The 21,078-nt window shown below is 42.9% G+C and overlaps 1 protein-coding gene across 1 annotated transcript in view; it reads right to left on the bottom strand.

Moving 5' to 3' along the window:
• The window catches only part of DBH (dopamine beta-hydroxylase), a 49,727-nt gene extending 29,668 nt beyond the window's left edge, over positions 1-20,059 (bottom strand). Inside the window, exons 1-6 of the mRNA XM_018563713.1 lie at positions 19,724-20,059; positions 9,553-9,699; positions 8,875-9,132; positions 5,275-5,451; positions 4,501-4,603; positions 67-233 (exon numbers count right to left, since the gene is read on the bottom strand). Coding sequence (XP_018419215.1) covers positions 67-233; positions 4,501-4,603; positions 5,275-5,451; positions 8,875-9,132; positions 9,553-9,699; positions 19,724-20,059 — 1,188 coding nt within the window. The remainder of the gene's footprint in view (positions 1-66; positions 234-4,500; positions 4,604-5,274; positions 5,452-8,874; positions 9,133-9,552; positions 9,700-19,723) is intronic.
• Between the last annotated feature and the right edge of the window lie 1,019 nt (positions 20,060-21,078).

The following is a 21,078-nucleotide window of genomic DNA, read 5'->3' as shown; positions in this document are numbered from 1 at the left end:
CAACTTTAATGGCATTGCCATTTTTTATACAAAGAATAGGAGTGGCATGCAGAAAATTGCGCTCACCGTCTCAGTGCATTTATCCGTGCAGTATCCGGTAAGTTGGAATGACTTTTGCCGTGGAGGAATAGCCATCACCGGTGTATACACCAATCCTAGCTCCATTATGCCGGCATCAAACTTTCGCAGAGACGGCGTGTAATATAGGCGGATGCCTGATGAGTCACTCAGACCTGAGGGAAGATGACATTGAAAATTGAATTTGAGGTGTTTATACTTTTAAAGAATACAAGTGATAGTTGGGATCGAAGACACACTCCAGTCAAACATAACATTTGACATGGCACAAGTGGGGTTGACCCATCATCCTAACATTCATACTGTGCTCCTGGCTGTTCCACTAGCTGAATTGTTATAGTAGTTCTTACATTCATCTTATTACTGGCCCTAAAGAAAAGGCAGCCAGTGTGTTCCCTGGTTTCTTGCCCCACTCTCTGTAGCGGCTGCACATCACAGGATCATATGATTACATGCTTTTGCTCTGCTTATAAACACTGTGAGACATTTTCTGGATCTAGATACAATGGACCATATTAAATTCAGATGAAATCTTACATGACTGGACTCATTTTCTGCTTCTGTGCTCCAATCTGGTCAGAAGGTTGAAGTCTTTTTTTAAGGCTGAATTATACATATATAGGAGTTGTTTTAACTGACAAACAGAGTTGCGCTTCTGTCCATTCAGTCCTGGGATTTACACAGCTCTGTCATACAGCACAACCCACAATCAGGGCAGGAGACCCAATTTTTCCCCTGCTGTACTTACGTAACACTTACAGGTCTGAAAATGGAAGCAGAAGACTGATAAGCTCATCACTGTGCACTCTACTCCTATGAGCATGTTTCTTGCCCTGAAGCACAAGTAATTGGTTCCTTGTGCTGCATTCTGCTCTGCTGTACAGGGACTGCAAGATTCTGATATCAAGTCGCTTTCAGGTACTTACACTGCTTACATTTGTAGACATAAATGTAATGATGAATGAACGAATACAGAGCTGCAGTCAATTGTATCTTTCATGCTGTATATGCCTATCGTTCAGCTTTAAATATTTTTTGAGTAATACAAAGCAGTGGTGCCACAAGGGGGGTGCGTCCCACACCCGGGTGACACCATTCGAGGGGTTACACCAAAATGACTGACAGTCATTTTGGTGTCACCCCCTCTGAAAAGTCGGGCACTTGATCATGGACAGAGAGCCTGACAGTTTCAGGAGAGAGGAGGGGACCCAGCAGCATACCTTATCCCGCAGAGGGGAACATCCCCTCCTCTCTCTGCTGGCATCCATCACCCAGATGGCCACTGGCAGGCGTCAATAAGATGGGTGTGCATGCGCGATGGCATCATCACGCATGCGCGTGGTGAGATCACGCGCATGTGCAATGACGTCACTGCGGGGTGTCACCTGGTCTCCGCTCCGGGTGACACCCGGTCTCAGGAAGCCCCCGATACAAAGTGCTCTGGCACATTGTAGTGATCTGTCCCTTTCTGGAACCGTGACAGTTGTCAGTCGAACCTCAACCACCTGCTGTCCGGCCGTTGTAATTAAACGGCATCATGAATGCGGGTCGGTGTTTTTAGACGTTCGCTCCCACCCCGCTCGTGCACGCGGCGCAAACAAGTGGGAAATCTTCTTGAAATGTAAACAGCCAGCAATGGCTGTTTACATACAAGCGTTCCAGTGTCTCTAGAGACGCCCGATCGCTTGTATTTTGCATACATAAAATATTTCCTCAATATAATTATTTTACCTACAGATTTTACTTGTTTCTGGAATTTCTGGAATACTGAGAAAAAGTTGCATCTGTTGGGCCTAAAATAAGTGGAAAACACTGGTAGTGTAACAGAAGTCTTCACAGTATTTTCAGTGATTAGAGGAAGAAAGGTATTCCTTTTTTTTAAGGCAGGATGTCCCTGCGACTGAAATCTATAAATAACTCCAATGCCAAGCGCTTTGTGTGTCTCTCTGTACTGAGCGGGCAGGGAGGAGCTTGGCGCTATCAGCTGTGTGCCACCAGACACCCAGAGAAACCCACATCGCTTGCTGCTGATATTGCACACTCAGGACCAGAGATCTGCCAACAAGCTTACGCCTTGGGGTGGTAGTGATTGATTGAGACTGGAGGTTGGCAACAACAAAAATGAAAATCACCAAACTGACATTTGACAAAGGGGGAAAACTGGACTGTTAAACAGCAACCATTAGGCTGTTACATTTCATGAAGATCCAGCATTTGAAAGTATGGAAAAGTATTGGAATCCTCTGCACAGGGGATAAAAGAGAGAGTGGGGGAGGATGGTACCCTGGACCAATCAAGTGCCGCTATGCAGCACAGTGCTATCAATCTAACATGTTTCAGGAACTAGGGGCCCAGGAAATGTATTTAGGTAGCAAACAGAAGGGGGGTCAGTTTAGGAAAGACCTTGCTATGACATACTCAATTATTTATTGAAAAGCTGGAAGAGGGAGTAGGGGTAGCACAGGATGCTGCCAAGCTGCAAAAGTGGATAGTGGTATCACCCTTCTGGCTATGTAATCTGTGATGGCTTTTTAAATGAGAAGAGAATTACAAATGCTTCAGTAGCTGAAATAGTTCCCGTATTTATATAGTTGTTTGGCTGGAGTTCTGCTTTAAACACGTATATACCAAAAATAGAGTTACATTGTTATATTGCATACAAATGATTTAAAGTATGCAAGGTGCAAATGGACAAACAAATCTGTACAATATGAAAATATCTGTGCTCCTTCTGAGATTGGGGATGTACACCCCGTGGTTAACTGCGTATTGTTGTGTTTCAGAGTCACATAATTCCTCCTCCCTAATATTTGAAGCCATGCAAGAGTTAATTCCGTACCCGCTGGATTATATAAAGGACTGTCATTTTCTGATCGGGTATATGCAGAGGGTTGCTAGGTATTGCTGCGCAGCTATTTATAAACCCATTATGCCGCCGTTATCTTATGCAAAGACAGCTCATGTTGGGGTTAGAGAAAAATATATTTATTTTTGTTAAAAAAAAGGACTGATTTTCCTCCTCCTGAACAATTTTCCAATCTGCTTCAATGTCATCAGCTAAAGAAGACTGACAGCTGAACGATGAAATGGTTTGCAGAGATTTGTGAGAACACCAGCAGAGGAAGATGCTCTGCAGGGCACTGTAAGGTGGGCAGTCAGAACACAATGCTCTGCAGGGTAGTGTAAGGAGGCCAGTCAGGACATACAATGCTCTGCAGGGTACTGTAAGATGGGCATTTAGGACATACAATGCTCTACAGGGTACTCAAAAGGCGGGCAGTCAGGATGTAAACTACTCAGCAGTGTACTGTAAGGTGAGCAGTCTGGACACACAATGTGCAGCCATGACATACAGTGCTCTGCAGGGTACTGCAAGGTGTGCATACAGGACATGCTATGCTCTAAAGCAGTGTATCTCAAACTGTGTAACCTCAAGACCCACATTTGTCTTTGGTCATTAAGTTGTGACCCAAGCTGCAGTGTAATGGAACGCATGGCTTTGTGGTACCGTGCGTTCCAAAGCAGGCGATAAAACTGTGAGTGGGAGATGCGTTTGGGGTGCCATTCAAATGAATAGCAATGCACCTCCCACACACGGTAGGTGCGATTATGTGGTACAGTGTGTTAATCACAGGGGACTGTACGATTAACGCACTGTACTGGTGTGAACGGGCCCTCAAAAACACTGGCAGACACACACAACCACAGACACAATCTCCTTCACACATAAACACTTTTTTTTTAACGAGAACTGGAGTGGTTCCTCAGCCTGGGTTCCAGTGAGAGCTGCTGTGCTGTGCTGGAGCTCCATCCATATGTGCATTTCTTGTACAACTCCCTTGCAAACCCTGTAGAGGTGCCAGGAGCCAGAATATGACATCACTCCGGTCCAGGCACCTCTACAGGACACACGAGGGAGCTATAAGCAATGCACGTATGGAGGGTGCTCCCTTGCAGCCATAGCTCCAGCCCACTCCACTTCAAGCTGACACTCGGCACCCGGCAGCATATTTTAAATGGCTGCTCGGCGCCAGAACTGACAGTGTTGTGCTAGGGGGAAACTGAGGAGCCTCTCACCTAGAAAAGTGGAAGGCACGTGGTGACCCACTGAACACAGGCTCGCGACCCACTTTTGGGTCACGAACCCACAGTTGAGAACAAAGGCTCTACAGGCTACTATAAGGTGGGCAGTCAGGACATACAAAGCTCTGCAGGGTATTGTCGGGGGGCAGTCAAGACCCAATGATCTAATTGATTTATTAATGCAATAGATTATATGGATGAGCACCCTCCAAGAGCTGGCCCACAAGTACTGTCTGACAAAGAAGCTCTTTTGGCAAATGCAAGAACTGCCAGGTCACTGGTGTGGGCCTACTGCACACACTCCATCCCTACTTACAAGAACAGACAACAATGATTCACCTTTCAGCTCCAAAGGATTGTGATAATGCACTTCGAGCCGTAGGAACCTTGAAGACCTCGTTCCCCCAAATGCTAGGCCAGCATCTTGTGGGTAGTAAAACGGCTGAAATTGTCAAAAATGTCAGTTTTAGAATTCAGTTACATGAGAAGTTTGTTAACAGGAAAACTTAAAGAGAACCATTCATAACTGAGCATTGTGTATCATATTATTATAATAATGCAGGCTTACACATGAAAATTTTACATTTTATAGCTCACAAAATTCTGAAACAACCCCATTCAAGTGGGGGTGGTACCATCATCCGAATTATTATTTTCATCTGTTTGCCTCTATATAGTAATTTTTTTTGTCACTGCAACACAAGGCTATAGGAAAGCCAAAATCTTACAGTTGTCACTGGAAAAGAAGGCAGAGGAAGTCTTGGTCCAGTGACAACCAAGAGGGGATTTCCTCTCCCTTTGAAGAGATTGGCACTCATGCCCCATTGTCAGAGAAAGAAAATTAAGGGGAAATGTTACAGCTGTCCCCAGAAATAAAGGTGAGGGGAATTCTTCCAATGGGGACTTTTGTTCTGGGGACAACTTCTCTTCTCTTTGGGGGATTTCCTGTTTCATCAAGTGAGGGGAAATCACAATAGGAAAAAAAAATTACAGGTGTCCTAACAATTCCCTACTCAATCCAAAACAGAAAAAGGAAAAAAAACAAAACCAAACTATTGTCTTTACAGTCACCAGAAATACACATCATGGACACATCACTGGACTTGACCTCACTTTTGCCCCCATGGCCCAGGCGGCTAGGACGTGCCTGCAGTAGTTTATTCTTTCTGGTTTCATCTTGGAGTCGCAGGGCCCGCTGTAGTGGGGGATAGTGTCGTAGTCCTCGGAACACTGGAACACCTCCATGTGATGGACGATCGCCTCATGTCCTTTTGTAATCACCGGCTCATACTGCAGAAAAAGATTACTTTTATAAGAGCGCTGGTCACATGATCTCTGCCAGCAGATCGTGGGGCCAGCAGAATGTACAGGCAAAGCTGCCAAAAAGGCGTCTCTGCCTGAACACTGTCCTGTTACCGGCCCCTCAAGATCCAATATATTGGTGGAGGTCATTTGATCAATGTCTTGGCACAGGTCATGTGACTCAGAGCCAGCCAATACAGGATTCTAGTTATGTCAAAATTATATGTTTTCTTCAGCTGTTTCATTAAGTTTTAATTCTAGTGTGCAAGCTAAAGATTGTTACAATTATAGGTTTCATTTCTAGAGTTCTACAATGGAACCTAAAATGTTTCTGCAGATACAAATGTAAAACTAATGTAGTAATCATTTCATCGATGCGCTTAAATATTTTTGATGCTTTGCATTTATAAAAAATGTATAAGTATACAGGCCCATGGGGAAGAAGTGCAACACAGCGATTGTGTTTTATTGTTCATCTTTACTCAGTACAAATCTACCAGTCCGCTCTGACTAAAAGAGTATTGTTTGGAGTTAAGATTTTCTCTCCGTTGTTGATCAGGGAGGTTAATTGATTGCAGTAAAACAAAGGTAGACCTCCGAAGGAGAATCTACAAGCCACTACATGCCATGTTGGCACTGACAATACAATGTGACTTCCCTTTAAATCTTATAGTCAGCACATGCCTTTAGGCATCTGACCCTATTAGCAATTAAACAGCTAATTAAAATGGATGTCAGAATTTCAGAATGGCCACCTGACATCTGACAGGGATGTCTACCCAGCACCGGGACTGGCAAATTGTTAGATGTGGGATTCGCGCCTTCGAGCGTTTTTTTCATTTCTTGAAAGAATATTTGATGGCGCTGCGAGCACATGTGACAGGGAGCTCACGTCTGCCGTCTTCTATCCTACTTGTGTAATTATCAGACTAATTAGAATTCAGAGTCAACTGGGCACGCACACCAAGTGCTGTCACTGTACTTTCCCCATGGCAAAGACTCATTTTAAATAACACTCCGAGGGATGGCTTTACCGTGACTTGGCAGGTTGTCTGTACGGCAGCACAGAGATGATTGCTCTAGTAAACCTATGTGCTCCGCTGGCTTCATATTTACTGTTATATTTAGGAACTGTCACAGCGCCCGGTTAGGTTGGATCTCAGCTGCGGAAGACAAAGGAAGTGGTATGAGAGAAGGTGGTTCAGTCAGCGGATCCCGTTACACTCAGTGCGGCGGGATTACCGTGGGCATCATATACCACCTGGGGACTAGGAATGGGTAGGACCTATTTAGGCAATTTTGGGTTAATAACGGTAAGGGTAGCAATGGAAGTACGGGAAGGACCAGGTTGAGGAGGTAGCAGAGTAGTCACCTCTAATTCCAAGCATGCGCAGCAATTCTGAACAGGGTACTCCTAAATTGTCCCACAATACTAACATGCAATAATCAGCAGTATGAGTTATGCCAGGGTTAGAGTTCTCCTTAACTGTAACACAATACTAATTTGCATGAAGCAGCAGTTATGGTTAGAGCACACCTTAATGGTATGACAATCCTAATATGCAACAATCAGCAGTATGAGTTATGCCAGGTTAATGCCTCCAGAGGTTAAACGGAGATAGGCTCCAACAGTTCAGAGTGTTACCAGTGCAGGAACGACAAGCAACTATCACAGCTATTTGTTGAAGCCTTGCAGCAGAGGCAGCAGGTTCTTTGCCTCCACAGCCAGGTACTTGCGGTTAGATGTGGTCCCGATTGAAGGGGAGAGGTGTGCCGCCTGGTTGCACTGTTATGCTGTGTCCGGGTTCCAATGGGGAGCCGGTGTCAGAGCGGGGTCGTCTCCAGGCTGCAGGGAGACCGAGTGGTTTCGGCTATCGCAGAGGTTGCGGGTTCGCTGTCCGTCACTCGACGAACCAAATTAAGAGAACGCCGAGTGATCGGAACAGCTAGGTATTTATGTGCGGGGCTCCCCGTGGGAGGAGCACAGCGTCACCCCAGAGACGGCACGCCGCGGAAGCGAGGAGACGTGCCGGCCGAATCCATGACAGGAACCCCATTTTTTTTACTCAATATTTTGTGCCCACTTTTTTTTTATGGATTCCTTGTGTGGCATGTACAGAAAAAACACAACCCAAACTCAGCGCTGACCTGATTGCAACTGCCCGTTGTGCACAGTGCAGCTCATGCTGCCTTTGCTTAGCAGTGTGTTAGATGTATGTATAGTATGCAATCATACATGTAGGGTTCCTCTCTGGCTCCAGCTCTGTCCGGCAACCTGCCCAACTCACTGATGTCACTGGTTAACAGGAGCTAGGTGGGATGCCAGCCAGAGCGTCCCGCTCAGCTCCTGGCAACCAGTAACATCAGTGAGTCACAGGCTGCTAAGAGCCTAGAAAGACCTGCCACCCCACCCACGTGACCCAATGAGATGCTGCCTGAGGCAACCAACTTAGGCTGCCTCATTATGGGGGCGGCTCTGCATGCATGTACTTGGGCTGCCTCATTATGGGGGCGGCTCTGCATGCATGTACTTGGGGGTTAGCCATATAACTCATTACATATGCATTGCATATACATTCTTGTGTTCTGCTTTGCAGTGCTGCACAGTGCTACCCCTACCACCTGTCTGTCTGAATTCAAAGCATTGCACTTTCTAATGGCTGAGATGTTAAGCTCACCACACGCATTACAACCTAATTGTACAATCTCCTTTAGATCTACCAACAAGTATGTATTGCAGGAGCCTGTCTGACTGGTTTGGTAGTTCATGTAAGTCCTCATATTACATCGTTTTGGTAGCGCTAAAGATGATTGTACATACAGGTGAAACTCGAATAATTAGAATATCGTGCAAAGTTCATTTATTTCACTAATGCAACTTAAAAGGTGAAACTAATATATGAGAGAGACTCATTACATGCAAAGCAAGATAATTCAAGCCGTGATTTGTCATAATTGTGATGATTATGGCTTACAGCTCATGAAAACCCCAAGAACCCCAAATCCACAACCTCAAAAAAGTAGATTATTACATGCAATCAATAAAACAAGGATTGTACATAGAACAATATCGGACCTCTGAAAAGTACAAGCATGTATATGTACTCAGTACTTGGTTTGGGCCCCTTTTGCAGCACTTACTGCAATTACTTTTGCACGATATTCTAATTATTTGAGTTTCACCTGTACAGTAGATTGTGTAATCAGATTGTAACCTGTATTGTGACCCTTATCCCAGTGAAATACAGACAAACTCTAAAATAAGAATTCCCCAATTTGGTATATGTAATGTAGTAACAGAAATATGGTACAGCAAGAATGAAAAGTAAACATCATAATAACCACTCTAAACATGCGTTTTCTAAAAATACACTTTTGATTCACTCTAAGATAAAAGTGTTTCTGAGTTACCATGACAATGTGATGTTTGGGGAAGTGTTGAGGTAATTCGGTGATGTAGCACCAGTAAGTTGTCTCTTTATCTGGAATGACAACATCTGGAGCAAGAATGTCCATGGTCAGGACGTCGTTAGGGAGACGAGGTGTGCGGATCTCTGGCTTCAGCAGCTGCACTCGCTGCAGACCACGGTCGAGGGTGGAGATATTGATAGCTGACAAAGAATGAAAGGGCTTCTCCATTAGGGCGTAGATGAGGTGCACTGTTCCATCCTGAGAAGGAAGATTACAGATCGTAAGGGATCGCAAATTTGTATCCAATCAGGTAGGTCCTGTACTACAGTATAAGGAAGCTGGTAAATCTAAAGAAAAATTTACAATCAGATTGTAACGTGTATGGTCAGCTTAAACTTGTAGCAATCAAACCTTGAGAGAGTTTCTAACCCGTCCCCACTCTAATCAAAACAAAAAAAAAGTTTTGCCTAGCAATATGCTTTAATTATGATAATGTTGATTAAATTAGAACATCAATTTGCTAACTACGAGACGCTTTTTGACATTACATATAATTCCCCCAGCATGGTAGGCATCTCTTTTTTCCCTGTGGAAAGTTAGGTTTAACGCCTGGAAAAACACAAACCCTATATGGTTCCCTGTTGACTCCATTCTTTAAGTTTGGAATGAAGACAATACCTCAATGAGGTAATCTTTGGGGTCACATGTTGTGAAGGGTCTTTTGAAGACAAGGTAGAGGCCCTCTGGTGTCTTTTGGGCTGACAGCAGCTGATAGTCTTGGTGGGAGTCGATGTGCAGTCGGCCCTCCTTGTCACTCCAGGCATCCTAAGATTACAATATTAGAGTGTTATAACAATGCAAATTATGTAGATTGGACTAATACTCAAATATATCTCCTTGGTGTGGATAATTAAAATAATAATAGAAGGCATGAAATACGTACCTTTCCTGGAGAACATGCTATTTCAGGTTTCCTCCATTGCTGCTTACATAATCAAAAGCTCCAAATCAAAATTTCTATTGAAGGCGGCTCAGTGCTAAAATTTGCATATCTTTCCCTTCAGCAGAAATGTTATCAAATTTCAAGGCTTTTGGTTATGGAAACAGTACATGTGGGATCTTAAAATAGCATTTACTCCAGTAAGAGTATTCCAGACCCTCCGTTATTCTTTATGTATCTATCACAGTAAGACCATCAACATGGCTATAAGTTAAAGGAAACATGTAATAAGACAATTATGGAGACTTCCATTGCTGGCTTCTTATGAAAATGCTATTTGCTTGGCAGTTTCTGGTCTATGTACTTGACACCAAACAAACACGCAGTTAGGTGTTGTGTCCTGTAGTCTGGGAGGACGTGTGCATTATTACCAGTTCAAGAATCTATAAGACACATACAAACCTGCTTAGAACATCATAACAGCGTATAGAAAGTATTATACATGTAACAACTGTAAATGGTGACATCTACAGGCCAGAGGTTTGGACACCACACATTCCCCTCATAGTACATAAGAGTCTTTTTCTTCAATATTGAAAAACACTGCACTATGCATTTTACACACATCACATAATCCTTTATCCACACTGGAGGCCTTCTGATTCTTTAACTATGTGTAGGTGGTTTGGGTTCTTGGTCTCCAGTTGGGGAGTTATCAGTAGAACATGAAAATATCCTTCGCCCTCCTGAATAGTCCTCCTAACAGGTGCAAGAAGACTGGAATTCATATGCCTCCATCAGACAGAAGGTCCTCATTGACTTGTCATTCTAAGTGGATTGGAGAATTTGGATTGTCCTTGTTTCAATATACCAGGTTTCTTAACTCTACCTAGAGATCCAGGCTTAAAGTGTACTTCTCTCGTATCATGTTTCCAGTCAGTAGCCTTAGGTTTCATTTGCACTGTTCATTTAGATGCGGCCGCAGTACCTGTTCAAGTTAATGGTTACTGGACGCTGGATGCATCTATCCTGCATCCAGGAACAGTGATCTATTCCAACCCGCATGTAATCGTATCACATATGATTACATGCAAAGTGCCGCTCACAGATGTGACTGCTGTCACCTGGTCATCAACTTGAACAAGTACAGTGGCCACATCTAAATGGCCACTGTACTTGTTCAAGTTATATTTATTTATGCAACCTGTGGGCTGAATGCAAAAAAATATCATAGATTCTTCCATCCATGCTAAACAGTGTGGATGAACAAATCTCCCGCTGTGTGCTTTGTATGGATTGGCTGCAAGCATAGTTCGGCCGATGATTTTACAACATATACCTTCTGCAAATGTCGATCCAATGATCAACTTCTGTTGAGGGGACAGGGTTACCAATGGATTAAATTTCGGCCGATTCCTGCTAAATCAGTTAAAATCTGTTCCGTGTGTACAACGCTTTAGCAACTGATAATTTCAGAGTCACTGGACTTTGTGAGAGTTGTATGTCTGCAATATGAATTTTAGACCACATTTGTTTGCCATGTAGTAATTCAGCCGGTAACGCTTTTGTAGTTGCATGTCTAGTTGCTATGTATACATGTATACTATACATGTATAAACTTCTAAAAATTCTATGTAAGATTTGCACTCTGAAGAGCTCCTTTAAGGCTTCTGTTGTATCTTTGGATCTCTCCATTTGCAGGTTTTCAAACCCGGTTTGTATTGTATTTTGTAGTTAAATTGATTAGTTCTGCTGACCATCTGGCTATATACATTCCTGCTTGCTCTAGTTCTAGTTTGTGGTAAGCAATGTAGTTAAAGGACTATGGTTGGCCCACAAGGTAAACTTTCAACCCCAAAGGCATATTCTCCAATTTTCTATTGCCCAGAATGCTAGGTGTTCCTTTTCTACAGCAGAATACTTCATTTTTCTTCTGTAGAGTTCTAGATGCAAAAGCAACAGTTTTCTCTACCTGGTCTGCATGGCATTGTTTAAGGACCCCACCAAGACCATAGTCTAAAGCAGTGATTCTCAACTTGTGTAACCTCAGGACCCACATTTGTCCTTGGTCATTAAGTTGCAACCCAAGTCGCACTGCAATGGAACACACGACATTAGGGTACAGTGGGAGGGAGGTGCGTTTGGGGTACCATTCAAATGAATGGCAACGCAACACACCTCCCACACCAAAATTGATTGTTAGGTGCGATTGCACGGTACAGTTTAACACAATGTACTATTGTGAACAGGCTCTCAAAAACACTGACATACATTACATATACAGACACAATCTTACACACTCACATACATTCTCACATACACACTCCAAAAATGTTTTGATTTTTTTTAAGGTCCACCCAGTCTCCCTACCTTACGAGAACTGGAGTGGATCCTTAGCCTGAGGTCCAGTGTGGGCTGCTGTGCTGTGACAAAGCCAGAATGTGACATCACTCCGGTCCAGGCACCTCTACACAACACGTAAGGAAGCTGTAAGCAATGCACGTATGGATGGAGCTCCCTCGCTCCCATTTCACCTCAAGCTGACACTCGGCACTGGGCCGCATATTCTGAATGGTTGCTTGGCGCGAGAACTGACAGTGCTGCACTAGGAGGAGGCAGAGGAGCCTCTCACCTAGAAAAGTGGAAGGCATGCGGTGACCCACTGAACACGGGGTCGTGACCCACTTTTGGATCACGACCCACCAGTTGAGAACCAAGGGTCTAAAGCATCTGTACTAACAAGAGTAGGTAGAGAAGGACCAAATAATAGTAGTGCTGTTTAAATATTTCAAAGCTGTGCAATGACCATACTTGCAATTACACATAGTATTGTTCTCAATGGCTCCACAACTAAGGAATATATAACTTTAATAATATAAATGTGGAACACCATAAAGTAAGACATAAAAAAGCAAGTAAGGTATGAAAATAGGATAGTGCAGGTGAGTGAATCACAGCTTTCACATTCTCAGGATCAGGCCACCGTTTCTCTTGTGATGTAATGTGACTCAGAAATTACAGCTGCATTTGTCTAAAGAAGCATTTAGGAAGATTCAGTTTCAGTCCTACAGACTCAATGTGCTATAGTACAATTTAGGGTAATTGTTGTGACGATCTAGAGATGAGCCTTGCTTGCTATTTTGAAAAGCCAGTATGAAGAAAAAGTAATGGTGAAAATAAAACAGTTCTGGTTTAACCAATTATTTTTGGCATATAAATTGTTAATGGTTGTGTATAACTGGAGGAGATGATGGGGGTGGGGGTGTCCATTGCCTAAATACATTGTGCTAAAAGGTGGCTAAAAAGCTTTATCATCTTGAAATGTTGGGAGGTATACAGTTTTGTCATCCAAATAGCACCGTACAACCAGGACTTAACTGAGGACTGAAAACATCAGCCTTTTAAAACAACTTGGTGCTGTAGCTAATCCATAAGGTGCACACTCAAAATGAAACAGGCCCCCATGGGTAATAAATGCAGTGAGGTCTCTAATGTCCTTTTCCAGCTAAATCTGATGATATGCACTTTGTAGATCTAGGGTAGAAAATTATTTAGCTCCCCTGAGTTCTAAAAATACTTCCTTAATACGCAGCATGGGGTGACGATCAATAACAACAACTTTATTTGGTTCACAATGGTCAAACACAGTCGAATGCAGTCTAATACCTCCTGTTTTCTTCATTATCACATCAATAGGAGATACCCATTCAGATGCATCCATTTTTTAAATTACATATTGTTCCAGTAGTTTAAGGTCATGGGAAACAGCTTGTCTTACAGAGAAAGGTAAGCATCTCAATTTCTGACAAACTAGTTTCACATCTAATCACACTTTAATTTTGTGTAAACAAGTTATTTGCACAGCCCAGTGGGGTGTCACTGAGTGGTAAAACTATGGGCACTGGCAGCATAGGGACAACTAGAGCTGTTGTGATAAGACCATGAACTAATTGTACATTTAGTGCAATTAAAAGATCCCAGCCCAGTATAGTGATACCTTTCTTTACAATGTAGAATTCAGGTTGCATATTGCAGGCACAGGAATAGGCTCTAAGATAACTAACCAGTTTCAGAGTAGGTGCAGTGAGTGGTTAATTTGCAAAGTACTTCTGGTAGATTTCCTCAGGCAGTACAGAGACAGCAGACCCTGTGTCAAGCATCAGAATAATGGAATAGCCCTTGTTAGCAGAAGCAGTAGTAATACGTACTTTGTGCAAAAGTGTATCTGGAATGGAAGTGTCATGTTTATCTACACTTATGGTGGTAACTTAACCTTAATGTTACAAATCCGTCTAGCAGATGTACAGCAGATTTTTGAAAAACCAAAGAGACACAGGGAGCGAAACTCCAGTTTGTAGCCCTAAGATACCACCTCCTGCACTCAAGCATCTGAGATGCAAGCTGTTGAAGGGTCTACATAGATTAACAAACATCCCTCCACTCTGGAAAATGGGTGCGCACCTTCATGACGAGGAAGGCTTCTCTGAGGAGTTGGCTGGCTCTGAGTGCCAAACCTTGTGAGTGGATAGGGAGCCATGCTTGGGCTCGGGGGTTGTAATTTGTTATTTAGGCTTTTTCCATCGAGGAAGATGGGTGTCCTCACCACCAGTAGTATTATCAAGAGCTGGCCCAAAAACATGTTGTCTCTCAAAGTCCATGTGAAGCAGAATTTTTTTTTTACACAAGGGTTCCGCAGCACAGCACATTAGTCAAAATGCCATACAGTATGTACATTAACCAACATGAGACACATGCGGAAATGAGATGAGAGGCTTCCAGTAAACTATAACAGCTGAAGTTTAAAGCTATCTGTTCCATTAGTTTAATAAGCAAGGGAACAACGGGAGCAGTGTTTAGATCTATTTTATAGCATTTTGACCAATCAGATATGGTATGAAAAAGTCACAACCATGATTGTGTGAAGGGAAGGATCCGCCAGAAAGGGGTTCCAACCGCTTATTAGTTTCTTGAAAACAGGCATGTCCTCTACTGGAATAGTAGGCATCTTGTTAAGGGGGGACATGGATCCAAAATGGGAATAGACCACTTCTGTATACAATCCTTACCAAATGGATACAAGGCTAATAAGCACTTGAGGGAAACAAAGAACTTACCAGGATGCTTCAAATTTCCACAGAGATAGTTGTAAAAGCTGGCGCAAAGGAAAACTCTTTGCAGCCCTAGGAATTAGATGACTTAAGGCTGGAGACAACACTGGTTGAAGCAAATCAATCACCATATACCTTAGTATCATGGGGTTTTATGAGGCATCAGATATCAATTTAGTTAAATATATCATTGTATTATTCCAAATGATTAAAATACATAAATAGCATTAAAAACAATGTTTGCATACAAACCACATGCACGCTATAGAGATAGATACTCATTTTTGTTTTTGTACAATGCAGTCCATTCAAGTGGACATAATATTCATAGATCGTTTCTCCACTGTGACATGCGTTGAAGTCTGATGCCTCATAAAACCCCTATAATACTAAGGTATATGGTGAGTGAATTGTAACAAGGAGTGAGGAGCGAGAACACCTGGGGGATTAGTCCTGTGTAGATGTGGAGTAATTTACTGGTAGAAGCAAAGACTGACTTTCTGAATTTGAGAGTATTAACAGATTACTCTTTAGAAGTAAATTTATCAGTTAAGGACTGGAGCAACTCAGAATCAAAGAGTCCCTGGGGCCAATTGCTTGCTAAGGCCATGGGCAAATCAGATATAGAATCTGCAGGAGAGGGATTAGGAGCGCACTTGTGGCCTCTGTGGTCAGAAACTAAAAGTGGATGATTGGGGCCATAAAGTCCTGCATGACCGTGGAAAACACCTCAGCTCCAAAGGGCAGAGAATCCAGCCACACCTGAGAACTCCAAGGACAGAACAGACTCCAAGATCAACAAGTCTTCAGGCTGCAGACATACGCACCATTAGCATGTGTTGCAAGCAGCTCTGTAGCTGTTCATAGAAAGTGAGCTGGGGGCATCCCCTACAGCAGGGATGACCCCCCTAGAACCTAGAATCAGATATCCAGCAGGCTGAACAAAAGAAATCACTTGACTTCCCTATCCATGCTAAACAGCTTAGATGAAAGAATCTCCCCTGCTAGGCTATTGTATTCTGACAGCCGACATCCGCCATTGTCAGAATACCTGAACAGTGACCGCATCTAAATGTCTGCAGTCACTGGCTGGGAATTTTCTACCCAACTCCTTTGATTTTCAGATCATAGTTTGTCAAGCTAGGTAATTCCGACAGGGCCACTCATGGGTCAAATTGCGGCTGATTTAGCAGGAATCTGTATGGCTAGCTTAAGTGTCACTATAGTATATTGTTCAGCAGCTTATTCTGAAAATGTCTAGCTGCCTGTAAAAGTCCTGTGTATAATTCTGCTCCAAAGAAACAACTAGAAAGGTAATAAATATTTTGTAAAATTTGTTTTAGGTATGCTGTGCTGTGATTGGGAACACATAATAAACATATAGCAAGGGTCTCCTAAATTTACACATTAAAACTTCCTGTGCCCCTCAATGGACAAAAAGAAATTGGATGTTTCCACCCAGTAATGAGCCAGATTTAGGTTATTACCACTTTACAATAAATAGCTTCTTTACTGGAACTTTATGTTCACTTGTTACCATCTATTTAAGTAATGTTAGCTTTTATTTTTTAAAGATCATCTAGGATGAAAAACAGCATTTTATAACATGGTTAATTAAAGAGGGCCTAGCAGCAGATATATTTTATGTTATGCACATGCATGAAAAGTAACAAGTGAGTATAACACTTAGGGCTAGTTCACACCACAAACAGTGCGTGCAGACCCGATTTGGTGCTGGAATGCACTGGATCACATCCCAGCCGGCTCCCTGCGTTCAGGGGCGGGAGGGGGTGTGGCGGTGCATTGAAGTCAATGGCCCCCCAACCACAGTGCGAGTGCAGGCATTGATGTGCCACGCATTCGGGTGCGGGTGCTCGCAATGCAGCCGGGGGCATGGCTGTGGTGCCATCAACTTCAATGCACTGCCACACCACCTCCCGCCCCTGAACGCACCATACTGGAACGCACTGTCTGTGGTGTGAACTAGCCCTTACAGGAATTTAGCATGTCTTGCAGAGTTCACAGTACTCCCCCTGACATCTGCTTTTGTCTCCAGAAGGACAGAACCATCTTAGTTTAAGCATCAACCAGGTTCAGCATCTACTTCCTGGACTGAGAAGCCTACTCAAAGATGTCAGTTTTATTCTTGCATGTTTTTAGCAAATATCTGACACAGATCGACCCCTTCTGCTGCCCTTCTGACTTGCTACAAAATGACAATTTACAGCCTGAGTAATCACTGGGAGAGAGGAAATGCTTTGTCTTGCCTGCATGATCTCAACCTAGGAAAATTCACTGACTGGAGTTAAGTACATTGTTTTAATTAGGGATGCATCGATACTAGTATCGATATTGGTGCTGATACTGAGTATTTGCTCCCGATACTTATCTCGATACTGGAACTTCCAGTATCAGGAAGCCAGGCAGTAAGTCATTACACGCCGCCCAGCTTCTCGATTGGCTGGGAAGCTGGTTCCATGCTCCCTCGTCACCAGGGAGCAAGGAGCTGGTTTACCGGCCAATCAGGAAGCCAGGTGGCGTGTAATGACTCGCTGCCTGGCTTCCTGATTAGTCGGGAAGTTGGCCAATCAGGAAGCTGGGCGGTGAGTCATTACCCGACCCCAGCTTCCTGATTGGCCGGAAAGGTGGCTACATGCTCACTCGTCACCTAATCAGGAAGCTTGGCGGCAAGTCATTACTAGCCCCCCGGCTTCCTGATTGGCCAGAAAGCCGGCTCCATGCTTCCTTGTCACCTGGGGGCGAGGGAGCATGAAGTCAGCTTCCCGGCCAATCAGGAAGCCGGGTGGTGTGTATTGACTCGCCGCCCGACTTCTTGATTGGTCCGGAAGCTAGTCAATCAGGAAGCTGGGCGGTGAGTCATTACCTGACCCCAGCTTCCTGATTGGCCGGAAAGGTGGCTACATGCTCCCTCGTCACCTAATCAGGAAGCCGGGCCGCGAGTCATTAATGGGACTACCGGTATCGGTATCGGGCGAGTACCCCAAAAAATATTGGTACAAAAAAATATTATTATTCGATACCGAAAAAACTGTGCATTCCTAATTTTAATGATAAAAGGTGGAGCTTTTTAGGAAAAATTATACTGTTGCTTTATATTGTAACATGTCACAAATGTATTCATACAGACTTGTAAAGCTACTGAAAGGTTCATTTTAAATATGCCATGATGACAATACTGTGAAGAAGGGACTTTACCAGCAGAGTGTTTTTTTATTCAGTATCATGGACATTTGTGTTTGTTTTAAAAAGCAAAAAAAAAAAAAAAAATTCACAAGTTTAGAATACAATGCAATCCAGCATATGATGCAAATTCTCACTTCCTACTCATTAATGTACCTGCCATAATGTTCTGGCACCTGTCCTCCCACTTGGCCCTCTTACGTAAATCTATCTAGGTTGTTCCAAGTTGCTTGTAGATTACATTTATAAAGTTTTAAGAATTGAAATCTACGGTGCTCTTGCAGGGCTGACAGTGAAATCATTGTATTAAATACGCATTCTTGGTCTTTATTTATCACCTGGCTCTATTTAATAAACAACAGCAACCAATGCCAAGTCCATCTTGAAATAGTGTAATCCACTATTCTAATTGGTTGCTATAAGTAACATAATGCCAGTCTGTGTTGCCCATTCAGCCAACCAGATTTTCAGCTTAGTTTTCCTTCTGCATTATTAGGGTGAATCAAATAGAAAATCTGTTTGATTGGTATGGGCAACAGTCTGTGTTGCCAGTTACATAGTCACAAAGATCTCCAGCAACCAGGATTAACCCTAGATTTGTCCATTCCATAGCTATTCTTTGAGAACTGATCATTTCTCAGAGGAAATTCTGCAATGTGGAGTCCTTTTTTAATTTGGTAAACAATTGTCTATTTTTGTATTTACGATGAATAAACCACCCAGCGCAATGTGCATTTCTTCTTTTTTACTATCTGACATTGCCGTGTGTGCTTTTTTGGATGAATTTTACAACCAGTAAAATCATTACTGGGACAATCTGTGGTACAGGAGATAATTCGCCTGAGAAATCTGCCAAGTGTGGCACTGTCATTTGTCTTTGGCTAAGGTAACTAAAAAGCGTCAAATGCAAGATAATCATCTGCAGTTTTGTGTGAGAATCAAACAGTAATAAAAATGTTATGCAGCTTTCAGACACTTCAGGCTTATTTAATGTGGTGGCACAAAATACTGATGACTGTATGCAAAGGGCTGTAACACACAGCAACCAGATACCTGCTAGACAGATGTAGTAAGATGAGTTGATTTGTAGATTTACTATGATTTTTAATTTGTTGTCCTGCAATACCGCACTTTGGGCATAGCCATAAATTCCTGAAAATGTCCTTCTAAAATATGCGCAATCGTTTCAAACATTGTAGTGAAACAAGATATATACTGTATATAGCTATTTTGATCTGGTAAACTATTATTATTTTCAAATATTCAATCTGCAGGAAGTGTAACAGGTTCACAAGCAAATTATCTCTAGCTTTTGTGGACATTCTGGCGGGCATGCTGGGACTTGTGGCCCCATAGCAGCTGGAGAGCTGCAAAGCACTAAATGTAAGGAAATATTATGTATAAGGAAATATTCTAGTATTAAAGGGAATACTCTAGTATAAACGGGAATACTGTAGTATATAGGTGAGCACAAACAAGATTAGACCTGCTCTACAGCAAAATATTGGGTAGACAGACAGTAATAACGAAATTTATAGGCAAACCAGTCACCGGAAGTATCCCTGACTGTACAACCCAAAAAAGATAAACAGTTGCTTACGCCAAAGAAGGAGCTCAGTCCATCACTCCATAAAACGGCCATATCGGCTCCTTCAAACTCCCCTCGGTCGGACATACCGAAAATCATTCCAAATTTCAGGTCCTTGATAAGGATCTGGAAATACACCACTTTTTCGGTGTAGCTGACATTCCAAAAAAGACGGAGCGACCCTTGAGGATCCAGAGGGACGCTGTAGGGATAGGAGCTGTCGACAGGAGCTGTTCCATGGAGGGAGACCATGAGAAGGGCTAAGAAAAGGCCAATCATGATGAAATAGATGGGGACAACCTTTCTGATCTGCAGGTGAGAGGGACAGGAGAGCTTCCTGGTCGCCATCGGTTAGAATACAGAGGCAGACCATTGCTGAGTGACTTTTTATACCTCGGAGAATCTGTGCAGGTTGGGTCAGCAGAGTTTTGTAATCACATTTGGCTGATCGCAAATCTCATTCTGCATTCAGGCCCTTAGGTCATGCAGGCCTCATTGGCTGCCACACGCTGATAGGCCCTAATTGCCTAGGCAAGTTTAAAGTGAATTTTACAGGCTGTGACGTCTCTAAAAGACAGCTGCTGCCAAAATGTACTTCCTCACCTGTGACAGAAGGCCTTTGCTTTATGTCAATCTGCAGTTGATTGTTGTCTAGTTTGACCATTTTCATATAGATCTGGTAACAGACTCACGTCCAAAGCTCCCAACTGCCCCCCATTTGGATGACTGCTCCTTTTGTGGAAACAAAATCCCTCTGTTACTCATTCCTTCTCAGAATGTCCTCTATTTTAGCTCAGGTGTAGAGATCTGAAAACATACTGTTTAACTGCCAAAGTGTTTTATATTGCAGTAACTTTCCATCCAATCTATAGATTTTATTTTTTAATGCTATTTATAAAGCAAAAGGAGTGCTGAAAAAAGCCCCTGTAGGATTGAGTGATCATTGTTGCACTTTAATTCGTAATGGTTTGTATGAATGGTGGTATGGTAACTGTGTATCATTTGCCTAAATATTCTGTATTAAAAAACGAGTCCCTTTTTTGCATTGTATAAAGTTGGAAGTTATGCATGTCTGGTCTATAGTAGCCTTTCTCAACCAGGGTGGCGTAGCACCCGGGGGTGCCATCCAGCTTTCTCAAGGGTGCCTTGAGATTTTTGCACAGTGTCATGACTTTTCAGAAGGGGGTGGGGCTCTGATATAAAAGGGGGACTCTGATATAAAAGGGGGTGAAGCGGAACTCTGATGTGAAAGAGGAGATTCTAATGTGAAAGGGGGAGCTTTGATGTGAAGGGGGCTCCTGATTTGAAGGGGGATTCTGATGTAAAACGAGGAAGACAGATAAGGGTGTCTTAAGATTTTGCATAAT

The sequence above is a fragment of the Nanorana parkeri genome, unplaced genomic scaffold, assembly GCF_000935625.1.
Source record: "Nanorana parkeri isolate BGI_ZX_2015 unplaced genomic scaffold, ASM93562v1 scaffold689, whole genome shotgun sequence".
In the NCBI taxonomy this organism is placed as follows: domain Eukaryota; kingdom Metazoa; phylum Chordata; class Amphibia; order Anura; family Dicroglossidae; genus Nanorana; species Nanorana parkeri.
This window is presented reverse-complemented; position numbering and strand designations above follow the sequence as displayed.